The sequence below is a fragment of the Cottoperca gobio genome, chromosome 12 (genome assembly GCF_900634415.1).
Source record: "Cottoperca gobio chromosome 12, fCotGob3.1, whole genome shotgun sequence".
NCBI lineage: Eukaryota > Metazoa > Chordata > Actinopteri > Perciformes > Bovichtidae > Cottoperca > Cottoperca gobio.
Genome location: NC_041366.1, coordinates 15,362,288 through 15,383,325, shown reverse-complemented (window position 1 = coordinate 15,383,325; position 21,038 = coordinate 15,362,288). Strand labels below are relative to the sequence as shown.

The 21,038-nt window shown below is 42.5% G+C and overlaps 1 protein-coding gene across 2 annotated transcripts in view; it reads left to right on the top strand.

Moving 5' to 3' along the window:
- The first annotated feature begins 216 nt into the window (after positions 1-216).
- Positions 217-21,038, top strand: part of wdr70 (WD repeat domain 70) — a 36,355-nt gene continuing 15,533 nt past the window's right edge. The window contains exons 1-10 of one of the 2 annotated variants that reach the window (XM_029444571.1): positions 217-333; positions 1,261-1,320; positions 1,442-1,525; positions 1,606-1,711; positions 1,851-2,055; positions 3,069-3,128; positions 3,653-3,786; positions 5,023-5,176; positions 7,464-7,540; positions 14,144-14,318. In XM_029444571.1, the coding sequence (XP_029300431.1) occupies positions 309-333; positions 1,261-1,320; positions 1,442-1,525; positions 1,606-1,711; positions 1,851-2,055; positions 3,069-3,128; positions 3,653-3,786; positions 5,023-5,176; positions 7,464-7,540; positions 14,144-14,318 (1,080 nt within the window). In that variant the 5' untranslated portion in view covers positions 217-308. The remainder of the gene's footprint in view (positions 334-1,260; positions 1,321-1,441; positions 1,526-1,605; positions 1,712-1,850; positions 2,056-3,068; positions 3,129-3,652; positions 3,787-5,022; positions 5,177-7,463; positions 7,541-14,143; positions 14,319-21,038) is intronic. The other variant, XM_029444572.1, reaches the window with a different exon arrangement.

Here is a 21,038-nt window from a genome sequence, read left to right as displayed (position 1 = left end):
TCAGACAACTGATAGCTTCTTGAGTTGATTTATTGCCTTTTACACACTAGATTTAGCAATAGATTTAAAACCTTCTACATAAAAGATTCTATGAGATCCTACTATGCTTGTGTTCATTAAAACCAAAGACATGTAAACATCTTATATGTCCACACGGTGGATGTGATCATCATATGATATGATCTAAACACGCGCACACCGCCTCTTTACGGAGCAGACTCAGCTGAAAGCGCAGAAGAAGAAGAAGAAGAAGAAGAAGAAGAAGAAAGAACTTCCGGAGGTCAGAGGTAATCTTCGTATTTGAAAACATGGACCCCAACAAAGTGGATGAAGGTAGCAACGTTTTACTATCACACGTCTTTAAGTTTTGTATATTGGTCTTACACGACTTGCATACATGTGCAGGCATGTTGGGCTGTTCTTCTAGTTGGTTTAACATCTATAAGCTAGCTACTTTACGCTAGTTAGGAAAAGAAGAAAGCGTCGTTGTTGTTTTTGTTAGCTTATTTGTTAGCTTGTAATTTCCACCATATACTTTTAAAAAGCCATTTAACTGTAACGTTAGATAGTACAGCTTTACTTTCCTTGAAAAGATGCAATTGTCTTTCAAACGAGAAATAATTGCCACTCTTACCATTGTTAAATCTATACTGGTCATTCAAACTGAGATGATTCGTAACGTTAGCTAACAGCCAGGCTTTAATAAACGCTTTCTACCATAACGTTATATTTGTGTGAACCGTGGATGTCAGACACTTTTTAGTACTCAGATCCAACTCGATGAAGGCTTTTATATTTCACACAACAGTTAAGTGAAATGTTTCAATGGAGGCAGAAGTTCAAGCGTCAGTATTAAACACAATATGGGTGCCACATATGTATTAACAGTCACACAGTTCAGTCCAAATTGTTTTCGTCGTGCACATTTGAGTATAGATCACTTGCGTGAAGCTTATGACCATGTGTAGCCTAACATTATTTTCTTGTTTATGGCTTTGTAATTTCTGTTTACCTCTCACAACTCAATGAGGTATTGTTCCTCTGTTCAGAGTAATCTCCCTCTTTCAGCAAAACATACCTTTCAAGTGGTAACCAAAGGGTCACCTGTAGCTGAATCTGCTGCTCTGCTTACAAAGAAATCCACAACCGAGGGAGCTTCGTCCTTTTATTTTTGGGAATTCACGTGAAAAACAATTGTCATTTCCATGATAACATTAATAACCCAGGCTATGATGAGTGATTTACGCGCCTCTTTTTCAGCATCGGGCAATTCGGGTGACGATGGAGAAATGGCATCGGTCATGGGATTCTCCGGGTTTGGTATGTACATTCCAGCAACATTGGTCAATAATTTGACCTGATTATTTTATTTATTTTATAATAAACTGACAATATGAGTTTTTTAGTTATTGTACAAATGAGCCGTATTTGTTCCATCCAGGTAAGAAGGCCCGCACATTTGACCTAGATGCCATTTTTGAACACACCCGCCGAACCGCCATTGAGAGGAGGCAGCGTGTATTAGGTAGGTTTACGATCATAACAAGCTGTTCATCCTGTCGCCCGGGTGCGTATAACTATGTACTGTAATCGTTGCTTCCGTAGAGGAGCGGAAGAAGGATGATCAGATGCAGGAGGAAGGGGAAAGCTCCAAAGCAGTCAAACCATCAGTCCTCGCTCCGAGAGATAACGCTGCAGCTGCTACTTCCAGGTAACCGTGGATTTTAAATTTGATTGTTTGATTTTACGGTCAGGCTGTCACTGCCTCAGAGGTTAGTTACATGTCTGTAATTCAAGTGTAAGCAAAGGTTTTGCTTTGACCGACAATTCTGTTTGTTTGTTTGTTTTAGGAAACAGGAGAGTGGGAGCAGTAGTGACAGTGGTTCGGACTCGGACTCGGACTCGGAGCTTATTGGTCCTCCACTGCCTCCCCAATATACAGCCCAGGACGACGACGGTGACCTTGTGCGACCTCCTCGTCCATCAGGCAGCACCGCTCACAGTGATGATGATGATGATGATGAGGAGGAGGAGGAACAAGACGACGACGATGACGTACGTCTGAAATGACCCACTTAACAGGAGACATTATGAGTGTATTACAAAATATTTCCTATAAGTCCGTCACTTATATCACCTGTTATATCCTTGACTTTGTATTTTTTCTCTTTTAAACATTCCAGTCTGTCTTCCTGCTGCGTCCATATGCTACTACTACTAACTTTGGCTCATTTTTATTAGAGCGTCCCACAAGCCGTGACAGTGTCACAATAAGAGAATGCACAATCAATCAATCAAAACTTTATTGTCATTTCAAGCTATACACAATGTACAATTCAAATGAAATTTCGTTGTACTGTAACCGAGGAAAAAAGTGACTGAATAAGTGGTATATAAATATTTATAAAAGTGCATGATGCTGATGCAGAGAAATAATATATGTACAATACTAGGACCCCGAAGCAGAGAAATGGAATTCAGACATTATTCATTTGATTGTTTACACCTGTGCTTTTGTCACCGTGACATGTCACCGTGACATGTCACCATGTCCTGAGTGTAAAAGGCAACTTCCTTCTGTAGTCTGGGGTGCTTTAAGATTTCACCACTAGATGGCAGCACAAGAAAGTATATGTCTTACGTTACTGGATGATACCACTATCATCTTACTGTATGTTACTGAACACTAATTACAATGCATCTCCTGTTCTCTGTTTCAAAATGTCTGTGCCACTTAAAACATATCGGCATCTTAAATGCAGCATTATTCAAAGGAGTGGTTTTTGTAGAAGACTATAAACACTTGTGTAAGGAAGTAAATGACTCAGGTTATGAGTTAACAGCTCAGATTCTAACCTTTCACATTCAACAGTGTAACTGTTCCCACTCAGTCATGTTCTGGTGATTACTGTGATTCCAGACTTTTTAGCCATGCAGCCGATGAAGTTAAAATGTCATGAGTAATTGAACCTCGGAATGAAATGTAATCCACTATAACCACACACCTTATTGAGCCTTCGTCTGTCTTTTACTGTGTTACTTATATTCATCTCATCTTTCCGCCCTAGAATCCAGTGAAGAAAATTCCAGACACTCATGAGATCACTCTGCAGCACGGCACCAGGACGGTAAGGACTTCTTCTTTCAGCACCCGGTGATTATTGCTTATGTGTGGAAATGTATTCAATGACGCTCTGTTGGAAAGAAGAATAAGAAGGTCTATATTCATCGTAAGTGGCTTGTAATCAGCACCATATTTTATTTATATTATGCATACACTAAAACATCTGGAGATCTGCATCAGTTATTGGATTTGCTTGCCAGTGTTCCCTAACTTTGGGCTGAATTTAAGTATGTTTCCCTTGATATTTTGGAGCAGTGACGGAAAAAATTGCTTAAAGTTCTCCATATAGAGCCAATCTGGTGTCCAGATCCAGAGCTCATTGCAGTTCTAAAACATTTAGCATCTGAATAAATTGATCATCACACAAGAACGGACTTTAAATATAGGGCTTCTGTTTATTTTTGCTGGAGGCATTATAACTACCTTGTCAAATGTGTCTAGCAGCAGAAGCAACCTTCTACAGTTGGTTGTTCTCTTACAGGGTTTTAGATTGTCTTGTAGTTTTATATAAGGTAATTGTCTCCTCAGGTATCAGCTCTGGCCTTGGACCCCTCTGGAGCCCGTCTGGTGACTGGCGGGTATGACTATGATGTGCGCTTCTGGGATTTTGCCGGGATGGACCAGGCTCTGCAGGCCTTCCGATCCCTCCAGCCCTGCGAGTGGTAAGTCCATTTCTGAGAAACACAACGTGGAACATCAACACAGTTGCCAAACATGTGGTTAATTAGTTTCATGCAAACATCCATTACACTCGCTGCATTTAAGTGTGCCAAAGTGTGCGCACACACACACACACACACACACACACACACACACACACTCATTTGTCGAGCTTCATTGAGCCTGGTGTTAACTATGTGACATCCTCTCTTTTCATTCAAAATGAGCCTTTCAGAAACAGATGGTGGAGATATGCGGGTGTTTGTCTACGTGCATGTGTTTATCCCGTGTTTCACTGAAGCCATCATCAAAGATCAAATTCTTTTTTTTGCTTTTGGGAACCAGTGAGCTGAGCTGGAGCAGGCTTCCCCTTTTATTAACAGAAGGTTACGCTACATTTAATTTGATTACAATGTGATCAAGTAGCCTGTTTGGTTTACTACAAGCTTCATATAGAAAGTAGTGCCGCGGAGGTCCACTGTTCCTCTCAGGCAACGAGCTCCGTCAAACTAAAACAATGAGAAAAATGAGCATTCGGTGCTACGTATAGAGGCTTTGAAGACGCCAAAGCCCCCCAATTAAAAACGGCATTGGTGTTACCCTCACTTTCATTTCAGCTATGGAACGTTTTGCTCTGTGTATGTAAATACTGGTGCCCCAGCTACCCCCTGCTGTGTTAATGCTATTTGCTACTGACCTCAATTGCTAATCTCACTCTGGTTGTGCAGATAGTTGCGTGTGTCCTCAATTGTCTGCACTGCTGTGCATTATAGCATGTTTCTTAATTATTCTGTGTTGAATAGAAAGGTTGTGTTATGTTTATGTTCTTTCAATGTGTTGTGTGTGTGTGTGTGTAGTATGCTCTCATTATTTCCATTTCTTGGCTTAAAATTCCTTTATGCTCACTCACTGCTACAGTTGTTGTGTGTGAGTGTCTGTTGTGGATCACAGAGATCATTCATCACATGTACATCAGATGTTGTTTTGTTCCTATAGCCAGACATATCTATTGTTTTTTTCCCTGAACCCTTTGAAGCATGAAAAAGCTCCTTGGTGCAGAAGTCTTGTTAAATCACAGCTCGCAGATGGCTTGCAAACAGGCACCAAGACACTTATCAGAAGTTATCAGCGCTACAGAAATGCAAACTAAAAGTAACTTCTTTGCTTCAGATGTCCTCTTAATGTTTGTCGTGTGTGTGTGTGTGTGTGTGTGTGTGTGTGTGTGTGTGTGTCTTCAGCCACCAGATCACATCCCTGCAGTACAGCAACACTGGTGATGTCATCCTGGTGGTTTCTGGCAATGCACAGGCCAAGGTGTTGGACCGTGATGGTTTCAATGTCATGGAGTGTGTGAAGGGAGACCAGTACATTGTGGATATGGCCAAAACTAAGGTAAAGTGGTGCTCACCTACACTCCTCTCGTTTCACTAGAAAGATTGTACTCACCGAAGGGAGATCTGGTTACTTAGGGACGAGGTCTTATAGGGTAATAAACACAATTGGTCAGTTGATAAGAACAATTTAACCAGATCCTGGACCACTTTTCTTTAGAGCTTTTTCACTGAAAATCGCTGCCTGCTGTGGCCAAAAAGCCGCCATGAGTGTGAAACAAAACTGTAAAGTTGTGGGCCGACAGCTAAACGATTGAACTGAAGCTCCTTTAAAGCCAAGAGGAACCGCAGACTCGGGTGGTAACTCTCTGTAGGTTCATAACTACAACAACCCTTTTCTCATTGTTTTCAGTGTCATTTCATTACATCATTATAAAAACATTTTTTTTAAATTATAGCCAGTGGCTTTAAATGTGTTACAGGCATTCAAGTTTTCTCCTTTTTATAGCAACAGCGGCCCAAGAGTGGCTGCTAATTCTAAACACAGGCTAGATGCTCTGCTCTTATGTTCTGTGGGTGGATCCTGCCAACGCATAATGCTAGCAAGGTGTAGCCACGCACTGCTCTGTTTTTGCATTGTATTGCCCAGCCAGAGGCCCTATCAGGGGGAGTGGGCCACCACATGCTTTGAGGACTGTCGTGGTTCATCTCCTGCTTGTACTCTCCTCTACAAAGGAGGATCCTAATGAATTGCCCATGTTTGGGTTTCACTTTGTTTAAGAAAGCTGTATTGGTGGTCACTAACCATCTGTGCCAGCTGCAGTGCATTTTAGACATGGTTTATACAACCCATATGAATGACTTGAACAAATGAAGGCCCATTGATTGCAAGTAGCGTTTTCCTGGATGTCCTACATTCTTGTCCTGCTCAGTCCCATCTGGAGCTAACGGGAGAGTTTGGTTCAGTGAAAATGCGTTTTGGCCCGCTGACAATGTCTCAGTCGTTTAGCTGCGTCTCATGTGATAATTAAGTCCTTGCTTCTACTCTGCCTCTGTTGACAGGCAATTACTTGCCTCCTACCTCATCCCTACTGTGTGCTGAGGGATTTTTCACACAGGGGCCTATGTGCACAAGCAGTGGAATATCATGAGATGTTGTTGTTGTTTTTAAATCTAGGAAAGTATTGTGAGATTTCTTCAAACGGGCTGTTTTGACCCACCGACAGCCTCTTTAACAACATCTTTTAAAGAGAGAAAAACAAGAGAATGATCGCCATTTGTGTCCACTTGTGACTATCCTGTCGACTAATTAACTAACAAATTTAAACCTAACAAATCCAGAAAATCTAAATGCAGCTGCACTGAAAACAAACTGTTTAGTTTACACTTCTTGTTATCTGGGAAGTTTCTTTTCTTGGTTCCTGCTCTATTTTAGTTCACTGTTAGTATGAACATCAGTCTGTTTCTCTTTAGTCATTGGCAATTTGTTGCCCTAAACTGTTAAGGAAGAGGAATCCGATTTGTTTAGGAAGGTAGCGGCTCCTTTACTCTAATCATGAGGCTCTTATACTGCAGGATTCTCTCTCTTTAGATGTTATTGCCCAGAGCAGGGAAGCAGTCATTCACAGCCCATTTCAGCTGTAACCTCATCATGTAGGGAGTGTGTATTTTACCATAACATTTAACAACTTTAGTATTTTGTTATTTATCCTTTTTTAGCCATTAAACGGCAGGACCTAGGCAGCTCCCTTTTATCAATTATTAAAGTGGTGTGTTTAAAGTATTTGACAGGCTGGCCTCTGTTCCTGACGCACACATACCAATGTCATTTGGTCAATTTCTGCTCATGCAAGACCCTCTTTCTTGAGCATCCTGTCAAATAGCGGTATGTCATGTCTTTGCAGCACACTGAAGTGTTCCTCTCTGACCTGGCGGGCCCCTCTCTGGGTTATGCTGCTTTGAAGTCATTTGTTATGAGTAATTCTCCGCAGGACTACTCCAGCAGAGGAAACGTCTAAAAGTTGCTCGTGTAGGAGCTAGCTGTTTGAAGCTGTGACACAGCGTGCCGCACTGCTTCAGAGTTCACAGGCTCAGCTGTAGGGCAAGGCCTATGTTGAAGGCCAAAAGTTAAGGTTACAATATGATCAAATTAAAGGTCCAAGAAGATCATTTCCTCAGGGGAGAAGCCTTTTTAAGGTTTGCTTTCAGAGCAGACAACATAATTGGTTCCTCCCCGGGTACTTTTTGTTTGCGTAGTAGACAACCTTATAGTTACCCTGCACGGTTCACGCTGCACAACTCGGCAAAATTGTGTAGTTTTGTTAATGTTCCCTTTCTGCTCTTCTCAGGGCCACACTGCTATGCTGAACAGTGGCTGTTGGCATCCCAAGATTAAAGAAGAGTTCATGACTTGCTCCAACGATGGGTGAGTTTTAAAATAAGTGTTTGTGAGTGAGCTCTGAGTTGCAGGCTGACTTTATTGTTTTGTCTTTTGTTGTTGCTGCAATATTGTACGTACTGTAAACCTAAACCATCATGGGTTAATCCATTACCTTTTCCAAAGGAGAAATAGTCCCCAAAATACTACGTGCACAAGCGTATCAAACATTTGTGGGTTTACCAGTATTCAACAAAACTCTTGTTTGCTGTTTCTACGTTTTAAATGGTCTACTGTACAGTAACGCCCAAAATATCCATTCATCTCGTCAAATAAAGTTCTTTATAGGCGCCCCTCCTGAATATTGTCATAACTTGTCCAACATTTGTTCAGGACCATCCTTACTGGACAACAAACGTGTGTGTGTGTGTGTGTGTGTGTGTGCGTCCAAGACTTTTCTTTGCTCTCATCCTCTATCACCAGCAGGGAGTCCTCTAGTCCAGATTATGCCTCTGGGAAGGGTAGCTTGGCCTCGCAGCTGTGCATTGACACATGGCATGTTTTACACTGGATGTAGTCCAAATGCAGCCCTTTTTCTTTGTATGCTGTGATTTGGACCACAGCAATACTGCTGGCCATAACAAGACGTCACGCACACGTATTTATATTCTTTTTGCTTTAGCTGTCCTCTTTTTAAACGCAGCACTCGTCCTGTATGACTGCAGAAGCTGTAACCCTTTGCCGTGTGTATAGGTGCGAGTGAATGTGTGACTTTGAGTGAGAGCACAGTGATGAGTCTAAGTGAGTGTGACAGGCAGCAGTGCAGAAACCCATGGCTATCATCATTAAGTGGAAACAAGGGCCTGGCTTTGTGGGCAGCCCGCAGCCCGGTGTTTACCAGTCCTACTGCTCTCCCAGATGTGGAGGCTGGTTTATTTAGCTCTTATTGAGGCTCTGGAAATCCTCCCCTGGCACGTTAGCACTGGGTGTTGCCCCTGGCCAGCTCGCAGGAGAACAGCGGAGAGGAGCGCACAGGGAACCATTCACAGGCAGAACAGCTGCATGTGAGGAGGGTTCACGGCAGCAGAGCAGGTCAACACAGCAACCTGGCTGCGAGATGGAAAGAGGCAGTGACTGCTTCTAGTGATTTACAGGTGAAAGACGTCCTTACAACCTCCTGTCAAATCTCTCATTTGACCCTTTACTTATCATCACTTTAGTAACGTGCAGTGCAATACGGGGGCTACTCGATGATGAAGTGCTGTATTTCACTTTCTCGGTCGAACTACTCTGTCTCGGCCTACACCGAACTTCACACTTCTTCAATCAAAAGTCCCTCTCATTCCTCCAGTGCCAACAGAATGCAGGCGCCAGGGTTTAAACAGGTGCCAAACACACTGATCACATTACTTTAGTCCTTGTTTCTCTACTCTGGTAAATCCTTATTTTCAGAGTTAAGCATTCAAGACTTTAGCATGTTTGCGTCGGTAAAGTTTAGCATGTTTGAGAGTACAGCCTGAAGCCCTCAGAGCAGAACTCCTGTGGCTGTACAATAAGCTCTATGATTAAGCGAGATAAAAGGCAGCCAGACGTTTGCTGATCCATCTAGATACGAGGGGGTTCTGGATTCTTTTCTTCTTCTTTTTTTTTTTTTTTAACTCTGCAAATGCGTCCTGCTTCTTGGAACTGGCCCCAGGAATGAATGAATTCATGAGGACTTCATCTGCAATCTCAAGTTTAATGGTCTAAATTTGTGATTTCATTGGTTGGGATTCTGATAAAACAAAAGGAACAGATTTATACGTTTTTAGGGCTGAAACTAACGATAACGAAAAATGTCCAATCCACTTTCTCAAAGTATAAGGTGATGTCTTTTAAATGTCTGGTTTAGGCAGTCCAAAGATATTCTGTTTAATATGATATAAAACAGCAAAAAGCAGGAAATTCCATATTTGAAAGGCTGAAAACATTTTTTTTTTATACTTAATTATCAAAATAGTTATTTAGTTGACTACTTTACAGCTTTTATTGCCTCCTGCTCATATTTCTTTAGCTCCATCAGGCCACCATGAACGAATATGGAGTCTGCAGAGGCCACACTGTCGTCAGTGGGCCTCTCTCAAGAGGACCAGCAGTTGGCCAATAGTACCAGTGGGTGTCTGCTCCTGGCTGTGTCTGCTTACACCTATGTTTTCTGTCTTTCTTCCTGTGTCCGCCTAGTTAGAGAGTCTTCGTTGTGTTTATTTGAATAGGTTATTAAGCATGATCACTGGACCGCCCAGCTCCTTTTTAATTGAAGGTCCCCCTGCTTGTATGGAATCTCATTCATAAGAACTGCCTACCAGCTCCTTGAATGATTTCATCAACCAAGTCCACCCGAGAGGATGTGGACGAGAGGGAAGTGCCGATGGCGTGTTATAATGCAGCAGCAGGGTGGTAGTGATTGTACTTTCACACTGAGGGTTGAATGGGGGGCTTCAGCAGAACTGTGCGACTCAAGTCCGTCAGTGAAAAGCGTTTTGAGCGCGGACTGGTGCGAATGTGTCAACATTTCACAGTCTTGTGTCGTTCTGTGTGAGAGACGTGTGACTGTTTAAACGGCACAAATGTTTTCCAACATTACTCCCGTTTGATCCAAGGGGGGAAAATGCGTATTAAGCATTGAGCCACTTTAACTAAGTCTTCGCTGAAAGACTGAACACCTGTTTGAAAACCGCAGATTTATTTTCTCAGAAAGTGAAGGCAAAATGTGCCGGGTCTAATCCTGGTGGAAGCGTTTCCTTGGCAGGATAGAACTTGAAGTAAACTAAAAACATGGCCGGGACTTTTGTGTCAGTCGTGGTTTTTGAGAGCTGCCGGCTTTTCTTTATGAACAAAATCCTAAATAGTGGCTTGAAGATTCTTGAATAAGTTCTGCTTTAATGTTAAACGTTGACAACTATAACCAAAGACACTTTGCATTAGTGGCTTCAAGGACATGACACTGCTGATTGTGGGCTTTACTTGATGTAGTTTTATAGGCAGGAAAGCGATAAACTATTCCTGTTATGCTCTTTTTGAGACTGAAATTTCAACCGGCGGAGCCGAGGATAGGCCATGCGGCGACTTTCTAATTGGGCCCACATGTTACTTCTGTTGAGTCTTGAGACACACATGCGCACACACACAAATACACACAATTTGAGGAATGTTTTCCAGGAGGTTTGAATGCCAGGGATTCCCTTCCTGTTGGCCTGGTCCCAGGGCTGCAGCTGGACGTGGATGTGTAGCTGTATGCAAGCACACCCTGAGGACAACATGGCAAGTTTTTTTTTTTTTTTTTTCGATTTTTTATTTACTGCTGAGGAACAAATTATTTGTCTTTTATCAAGCGCTCAAACCAAACGCTTGATGTGACACATTAAGGAGTTATCATTGGAGAGCAGCCACAACAATATAGAGTCACACAAGGAAGATTCATCATCTACTTCTTGGATAACAATGATGGTTTTCTTAGCATGATTAAGCACTTTTCACTTATTCCTTTTTCTTAATTTACTTTTATTATCATTGTCTTCCCTAACAGATCATTGCTAGCGTACTGATCATCTTTTCTTCCCCAGTTTTTTCAGCCAAATACTCGGTGAAAGCTTACTTTAGATTTTTTTTTAGAGGAAAGGGGCATTACTGCTGGGTCATTAAGTGTTATCTGCGTGACAGAACGGGGATGAAGAGTGAGGACAGACCTTACAAAGTGTGTGTGTGTGTGTGTGGGAGCATGTCGGGGCGATTCACACAGTTTAAACACATCAGGTTCATCCACAGTCCAGTTCATTTCCAACTGTTGCTCGCCTTACACTGCAAGTGTTCCATATCCTGCCCAAGAACGCACATACCATACCTTTTTTTTTTTAAAGAGTGCATTCATCCTTCTGGTTCAGTTTACAATCATGGCTGAATTTTTGACTGACAGTAACGTCTACTTCTTTAGTGTGTGTGAACACGGTGTTTGTTTCTTTTTGACTACTACCTTATGCGAGGAGGCATTATCAACCACATTGCTTGATTAAACCTGAGGAGCTCTCTTGACTTCTTTTTTTTAACTGGAGTCGAGCATTTTGTTCCTGTAGTGTGAGGTCTCGCCTGCCCTGCGAAGGACTTTTCTTTTTAGGGTTGATTTTTTTTTTCTACTTTGCAGCAACACTAATGTTATTCACTTGTGAATAGTTTTGAATCTTACTGTACCCACAGAGCATCTGCGCTTAGACCAGAGTGGGTTTTATTCTCCCATGCTCGAGTGCCACTGTGTGCATGCCTCCCCCCCCAAAGCCTTCTGTTATTTCCCCTCTTTATCTTCTTCAGCTGCGATGTAAGACGGACCATCTTCCCCTCCTAATCCGCATTTCTCATAACAGAGCCCTAGGTAGTCAGTCAACCGGCCGTCGGACAAACCCAGTCCATCCTCATCACCGGAGTTTGACCAATAAACAACCTTTATACAAGACGTACACTTCTCTTATCCCTCTCTCTTCCTTATCTTATCATCTGGGAAAGTGATCCTAGCAGCCATCCCCCCCACCAGGCCTACAGTATAACCTGATGGACAGATACGATCTGGGGCCTGGGGAGCTGTCACTCCTCAGGTAATGTGTGAATGACTGTGCTACACGCATGACTGAGGATGTATGGCTCTCATTTTATTACATTCACCCCTCTGTCTCTGACTCATTTGTGCGGGGGGGGGGGACAAAAGGGTGCTGCTGATTGAAGGGAAAACAGGGTTGTGGGGAAGAAGGAAAGAGTGCACAGCTTCTGGTGAGATCTTCATGCCCCAAGTGAATATTTTGACATCTAGAGTACCACATATTAGAGGCGACAGTTTCCCCCTTCCCTGCCCAGCTCCGTATCTCGCTCCTGACAGGTGAGGGTGTCCAGTCTTCGCCCCGCGCTCGGGGTTGGCTCAACACCGGTGGGCTCTAACCTCTCTGTTCTTTCCCCCTGACAGCCAGCAGTGCCATGTTTTGGAAAGAGCCCTTACGATAAATAGCATTCCAGGTTTTGTGTGCTACGCGAAAGGTTATGTTGTCTTTATTGGCTTGACAGACGCCTACAGTCTTCTGTAAACAAAATAGAGATGTCTGTGTGAGGCAGCAGGTGGACCAATGTGTCATCCAGTCCACGGCTATCACTCTTTCTCATTCACTCTCACGCATACACACGTACATCTGCTCATGTCAAAACGTACTGTACAATACAATGCCTTCAACCTCCTTTTTTAAAATATATATATATATATATATATACACACGTGGCTTTTGTATCTTTTTATTCCAGCAAGAGATTTTTTGATTTATGACCAGCTTTGGTTTATGTGGATTTAAACACAACTATGCATCAAACAGAGTTTTTATTTGACCCTTGCCAGTTCTCACTCAAACCATATGTCTTCAGCTGGCATTTGTATCACATTGTTAGACTTATCCAAACACAGTTGAGTGTGTGTGTCTGTGACTTTGTAGCCGGCCACAGAGGAATCCTTGCCTGGCTGTTAGTAGCAGCCCTGCCTGTATGTTTATACTCCTCTGCTGACCTCATGACCCGAAGGTCACGATGCTCACTAAAGCAAGCAGTGGGTCACACACACAGTTGGACACGCTCTGTCTGGCATGAGTGTGAGTGTGTGGGTGTGTGTGAGGTTGGCTAAACATGTTCGTGTGTAGTCAGGTTGTTCAATAAATAAATGTTGAGGTTTAAGGCTCTTGAGGTCACTTGCAGAGCTGGTGGGTACTTCAGTGTGTCCTCTTTGTCATCGTTTTTGTCTTCTTACTTATCAGTTTCTGTATTTTTCTTTTTATCATTTTTTTTTTAAGTCACTGGAGCCTCCCTTTTTATACACTTTTTTTTTTTTAATTTTAATTTAATTTTTTTTACAAAAGCCTGAAAATATACAGAGCTAGTTAATTAAAAAGATTTAGATTAGGTGAGTGGAAGTTGTGCGCAACATCCCTTACTTGGTCATCCTCTAGACAGCAAGCCATGCCAACGGGGTCAAAGGTGAAACGTTCCACCTTGTTTTAAACTAAACAACTTGTTGTTCTCAGATCATAACTATGCAGAAATACTGACGACTGCTTTGACTAGCTGCTGCTTTTTTCCTATTTCAACACATTATTGGGAAATTAGAAAAGGCTAAATACAATGAATGATTATTTGAAAGATTTGGGGAGGCATTTTATGCCGAGAAACAGAAAGTTATTAGTTATTACAAGATGTTTTTTAGCATCATTTCAGTCAATATAATGAGTTCAATGTTTGTAATTTGAACCCGTAATCGATAGAGATTCTTGTGGGCTTTAAGTTTGATGCCATTTGGAAATAAAGCTTCCTGTTTGCACGTATGTAAAGTCTGCCTTTCCTTCCTCATGGAAGCTTCAGACACGCCTGTCACACTGATCTACTGTTCTTCTGTTTGCTAAACCCTTCACCCTGCAACATATAGCTGCCTAACCTTATGTTCACCCGTGTCTGCAGGACACTGTATCTCGATATGATTCTGATTTATTACAGTGCTGCATGGTGTTGATGCCCAAATATATTGTGAGGGATACATATTTTATGAGGGATTCATGACAAGTTGGATGAAGATAAATTAAATCCTCTGTCCGTCTGCAGCACTGTGCGCACATGGGACCTGAGCTCGGAGAAGAAGCACAAGTCTGTGTTCAAACCGCGTTCCTTCCAGGGGAAGAAGGTCGTCCCCACATGCTGCACCTACAGCCGTGATGGGAAGCTCATTGCAGCAGGCTGCCAGGATGGCACCATCCAGATCTGGGACAGAAACCTCAGCGTGAGTCTTAAAACACACACACAAACACACTCGCATACCAAGCACCCCCAGGTTGTAAACATTGGATGTCTGATTTGTTTTGGCCTCGGGTACAGAGTCATGAGACTCGGGTCATCCGGTCACAGGCCAGAGAGGCCAGAGTTCAACAAGTCACTCACGGTGAACGCAATTTAAAATGCCCTGTTTTAAAATGCACTTTGTCCAAACTGGGAGTAGCTGAGAATGTTATTGAATATCCTGTCTGACCTGTATTGACCACGTTATTACACTAACCTAGTAAGAGTTCCTCTTATTCCATCCAAACTCTGGAGAACCGAGAGACTCTGTGAGGCTGTACTTAAATACAGCAGTGCTTTGAGCTAACTGCATGCTAGCAGTTACAATGACAACATGTTGATGTTAAGCAGCAATAATATTCATCGTGTTCACAATATTAGTTTAGCGTGTTAGCGTGCCAATAAGCTAATAAGCACTAGCACAGCTCAGGCTGATGAGAATATCATTAGACGTTCAGGTAAATGATTATAAACCAAAGTATTTGACAAATTAAAATGTTGATATGATGATTGCACTCCATGTTAGGGATCCACAAAGTGATTGTTTATGGTGTTTCACTGCACCAAAGTGATGCACTGGCCGTCAGACTGGAATTGCCTCCCCTCGATCCCTGCCGCCAGCAGGGGCTCAAAATAGCTGATTATGTAACTGAATTAACTGACGTCTGATGATTGAGTTGAGGAAAGTTACTGGGAGGCCCAAACACAAATTCCCTCCGTATGTTTTCCTGTATTAGTTAATTGGGTTAATTAAGCATTCTTCAAGATTCACATTGTTGAGGTAATAGTTGATCTTGGCTCCCAAGTAGCATTGCTCTCACTTATTTGGCTTATTTTTCACTTGAGTTATTTGACAAATCGTCACTGTGGATAAAAAAGGATTTCCAATTTGGGGCTGCAGAATGCTTCTCCATCGTTCATCGAGGACATCTTCTGGCTCTCGAGATAGTTTGTCACCTTAACCTCTTCCTGCGTGCGCAGACCCCGAGTCTCTCCTCTCGATGGCCTAGTTTCACAAGTTTAGAAATACGGTGTGTGAAATACTTTGTGGATTCTCACCTGGGAGAAAACAAAATTGATGGATGGCTGCACACAGATGTTGCTAAATACTTTCTAAAAACAGCCAGTATCAAGACAATATACAATTACATAAAATAAATAAATTGGAGAGTAAGTAGTTTTTCTGCCCCCAGAATTACAGCACACTTTCACTTTTTTTGTTCCACTTCATGTCCTTTTCATTTGTCCAACCCCGTCTGTGGACAAGGTTGAATGCTTCTGTTGCTTCACAAGCTGCAGTTAGTGAGTTGGAACAGCTTGATTGGACAGAGGGGCTTATCCAGATTAGTCAAATGAGAAGTAGGCTACATGATAATTACTCCATCATTCAACTTCGCAATCATAGGACACACACAGAAAATGTATTTGGACGGAGGATTTCTATTGTAAGAGCTTTTGTGCTCCCATGTACCCGTGTTGTATAGGCTCCACTCAGCCATCATCCCACCCCTAGGCCGCTCATAGCAGCAGGCTTCCAGTGATTGGGTTAAAGCTCTCCAAATTTATTACCCCTCTTTCTCCAAACTAAATATTTACCCTGCGTCCCATAGCAGCTTACAATAGTCATGTCTGTTGCCTGACCACTGGAGCCTGTCCTGTCTGAATGGTTGGTGCCCTCTGCCCTAATCAGCAACCTGTGCCGCTGACTCCAATTCAGCCACAAGCCTAAAAAGGAGTCGACCTCCGCATGCTTTTATTACGGCTCCCTCCCCCACGCAGACGAGGCCTATCTCCCGTTGTATCGTCACTATTACTCATGGCCAGAATATGCACGCAGATCAATCAAAATCAATCACGTACACGACCTTGATCTAAAGCTGAGTCTGAGGAGAAGCGATTGAGGATGACACATCGTGCTCTTGAACCCTGACATGAGTTGATTGATCCTACGATGGGAGTCAAGTAGATCTCTTTTTTAGTGGACTGCCACAGAGAGTGATTGCACGCTCCTTCTCTGACCAGAGGGGTCTGTGCCAGAATTACAAGACTGCATTTCAATAGTTGCCAGGTAATGCGCACTATGTGAAAGTTTGTGCGTTGAGGGTGCAGGCCTTCGTTCGAAAAACATGACCACAGAGACCTGGGGAATGCTATGATGTCATTGGTGGACTTGGATGTTTCCAGACTTCAAAGTGGGACCCCAGAAGAGGTGGTTTTGATGAACTACTCCTTTGGGGGGAGTGTTATCATGAGATGATATGGCAAACTTTCTCTTGTTCTTAGCTATTGCTGGCTTTGTCACCCTAATCAATCCTTAACAATGAGAGAAACCAGAGATCCCCATAAAGTTGAATTAAATTAAAATTCAAGTTAATTCTTTGCAATTCTTGTCTTCAGCCCGTAATGTTCCAGGCTCCCTTTTATTCTATTCACACACAGTTTATTAGTCACCTGCACCAACGCTGGCCATCACATCATTTACACTTACCGGCCTAATAGGACCCTTAACGCAGTAATTCAACTCTGCACAGTATCACTGTAAACTCTCCAAGTCTGTGGCTCATAAAAGATGGAGCTGTGGAAGATTAGAAGAGAAAATAACAAAGGAACCTTTTAAAGTCCAATGAAAATGTTTAGAAAACGTTCTAGGATCTGATAACTGGCTCGAGTACATACACAACCCTCATTGTGAATATATATCTTCATGAAAGCGTTCACCGGGCTTTCTACAGACGATCTCAGTCCTGCAGCCTCCGTTGTGACCTGCCCATGATTTATTTCACTGATCGTACCTCCTTCAACCTTTTTGATGAGGAGACAAACGGTCACTAACTGCCCTTCCTCAACCATGTTTTAACCCTTAACAAAGACTTAAAAAATGACAACTACAGAATCCTACTTTTCTGCAGTTTGTAGCTGAGACAGAGGAATACAGTCACTTCAATGGCACACACGGTCAGATTATGTGGCCACTCATTCCAGTGTGACACACACACACACACCATCACCACTTGTTGATTTCCATGAAAGATCAGAGCAGCTGCTCAGGACTGCGGTTTGGCCATTTGATCCTCAGAAAGCAACAGAGGTCAGAGTGAGATGTTACAACCGACTGCACAGTGGGCATCATTAAGTCTGTTCAGGTGTGCGCTTGTAAAAGTGTGGAGGTCGGGGAAAGGCATTATTTATATAATGATGCACAGACGGTGTGGTTTAGGAACAGTTGGCCCTGTGGTATATTGTTATCTTAGTATGTGTTCCATCAGCTATTTATTAACTCCTGCTGCCGAATGGCTGTAGACGTGGATTAAGGGCTCTTGTTTGTATGCATGGACATGTAAGTGCGCGCACGCTGGCATGTATTCACGATCTCAAATGCAATGGTAAACATGCGTGTGTGTGTGTGTGTGTGTGTGTGGGGGGGGGGAAATGCTCACGTCGTGACAAATTTGTCCCGATGCCTGTTTCGACCAGGGAGAAAGGGCACAGTTTACAGAGGAAGTCACAAGGCGCGAGAGAAGTTTCAAACTGTGTATGAGAATCCGGTTTCACAGACCGGCTGTGTAGATTATCACAGGAAGCAAACACCACGGCATCTACCAATGCCAGCCAACATCAGGATAGTAAGTAAACACTCAAGCTTTCACAACGGCAGTAAATGATCTAGAAATAGCTGGAGGGGTGTATGTTTGCAATAAGCAGCTTGAATAACCAACATCTATCCTGTTGAAGGCCCCACTTTCACTAACTGAGATAATTTAGCAAGTTTAAATAATAATTATGATTATTTCCTGCCTTTTTATTAATTAACATATAGCATCCCTTGGGTCTGTTTCATAATTTACCCCCAGAGTTGAACAAGGCGTGTCTTTTCCTCATTCCACCTGTTTGTCCGTTAGGACGAGAGCATATTTTTTAAATATGCGGAAAACATTTATTTTTAGTGTAAGACAGACATTGAAGACAGACCGTAAAAACATAACAATACAACATAAGAAGAGTTCAAACACAGCATGGGCTAACAGATGGTGTTAATTTTTTGGAAAGAAAGACTCATAACGTTTCTTACTGGTTGACCTTAAGAAACCTGTGGCTATGTTAAAAACATGTGTTTCGGGGTTCTACAGGCTTCTTCGCGATCCTCTCTGCAGTTACATAAAGCAGATTTCTTCACCTTCGCCCTGCAGTATATTTATAGTGTTATATCTACTTTTGATGAGATCTATTTTTCCTGGAACTATCCTCTCCAAATTCACAGTGTGCCATTGAGCTTCATGCAACAGCTCATAAGACGAGATAACTACTGTACAGGAGAATAGTTCAGCATGCTCTCCAGTTCATAGTCCGCTGACCCCACCCAACCTATTTGTGCCGCCATGCATAGATGCGCTCGCAGTTATATGAATGGAGGTTTCGTATGTTTTTGAAACGCTCCCATTGTTCATGTGCACATGACACAGCGGTGGCTGAGGTCGTTGTGATTGCATGATTGTAACAGGGCCCCCCGATGTCTTTTGTTTTTAGGCTGCTCAAATATAGTAGGCAATTATCAAAGCTCAGTCAGTCACTGCGCACCCTTTAGAGTATTGTGCGTTTGACCGGGTTACAGCCTTCCACTTTATACTTCAGCTGGTGTTTGGTAGGCCTTAGATAGCCGGTGGCTTAGCTGTAAGATTTAGAAAATGTACTTTTTATATTACAATCGACCTCTTGACTTTTATTTCTCAACCATGTCAATTTCCAAGGCAGCGACTAAAAGAATAGGAAGATTATCTAAGATAAGAAATGAGGAGAATGGATTTGAGTCGAAAGGTAATATATGAGTGAAATGATGATGGGAAGCAGGAAATTATCCCTGGAGAGACTACAGAGGCTAAATGGCCAAGGCCTGAAGAAGTAGAATCCATGTTATCTACAGTTCAAGGTAACAGTGTTATCTGTCTCGTCCAAGTTAATAACTTCCTTCCATTTACTTTGGAAGTAAAGCATGTCCTCGTCTCCTTCTTGTGTCATAAGGACACATCAGTCATTCACCTCACGCTCCACTCTCTCCTGCTCTTTGTGCCAGCATTTCTTCTGCATTTCTCTATCTTATCTGTCTTCACCACTCGCTTCAAATCCCTTATCCGGCTCTCCGAGTCAAAAGCCCGTATTGCTGCAATTCTCTTCCCACTGATTTATTTGCATTCCGTTTTAAAATTAATGAAAACGTAGCTGCATAAACCAAGGTTATGTTTGTTTGAGTGTTAGCACGCCTGCTTCCCAGAATATTGCTTCACCGCTGACTTTTTAATGATCGATCTTTATAATCTGGGTGTATCCAAGTTAAACTCGGACAGTGGGAAGTAAATGTCGATGGAGGAAGAGAGAAGACACGGGCAACAAGGCAACGCAGTTAGTGCTGAAACAGTTAGTTAATGCGTTTTAAAAATCCGTTAGCCGTTTGAGTCATTTAACATTTGCTGGTTTCATCTTCTCAAATATAAGAGTGTGTGTGTGTGTGTGTGTGTGTGTGTGTGTGTGTGTGTGTGTGTGTGTGTGTGTGTGTGTGTGTGTGTGTGTGTGTGTGTGTGTGTGTGTGTGTGTGTGTGTGTGTGTGTGTGTGTGTGTGTGTGTGTGTGTGTGTGTGTGTGTGTGTGTGTGTGTGTGTGTGTGTGTGTGTGTGTGTGTGTGTGTGTGTGTGTGTGTGTGTGTGTGTGTGTGTGTGTGTGTGTTGTGTTGTTGAGCTGGGTTATTTCCAGCCTGGAGCTGCAGACCTTGGCACACACACTCTTCGCCCTACAGTAGTACCACTTGCACAGAGGAAGTACATCCTAAAAAAGGTTGGCCATCTTAAAAACGACTTAAACGAGACGTTACAAAGCTTCTTTTTGCACGGGGGAACATTGGGATTAATTAGGAATACTAATTAAGGGTGTATTTTTAATTTCTGGTTGATTCCAAAATGTCTCTAAAATGCCACCATCACTTCTCCTAAAACTCACCAACAACTCATTATCAGTTTTTGTTCCCCCGTGAACTACAAAGTTGAGGTTGCATTCCCCTTTTGGCTTTTTGTAATCAGTCTGTTCTCACCTCTTTACGATGACCTCAACTGAAATATCACTTCGCCTTCTTGGTTCTCAGTGATGCATGCTGATCATCACAGCCAAGTTGCGTAAGATGGCATTCTCATATACGGCAACATGCCGAGGAAATAGTTACAAGTGCAAAGATTATTCGCATGATTTGCCTGACGGAGACCTCGATGGTGGAAACGTTGCCTGGGGGGGGGGGGCTCGAATACTCGGCACGCGGACTCTCTTTTTCCATTGTATGCTGTTGTGCCTTGTGTTGCGTGTGCACCGGCTCTGCTTCAGATTTATGGTCAGAAAATAATTGAACACTTACCTGAAAGTGCCAGTTTACTATCCCATTAAACAAATCAGTTTAATTATTAATCAATTATCAAAGTAGCTGCAGATTACATTTCCTTTCACTTTCAGATAAACGGTAATGCAACTCGGTAGTCTTTCATCCGACATTTCCTGCCTTGTAAATGCCAAATCCAATCCCCCTAGTTTGTAACTAATAAATATCCAAGCCAAGAAAACCCTGATGAAATGATTCTGTTTATACTATTATATTCTCATCATCAGATAACCTGATATAATCCAGACTTCAC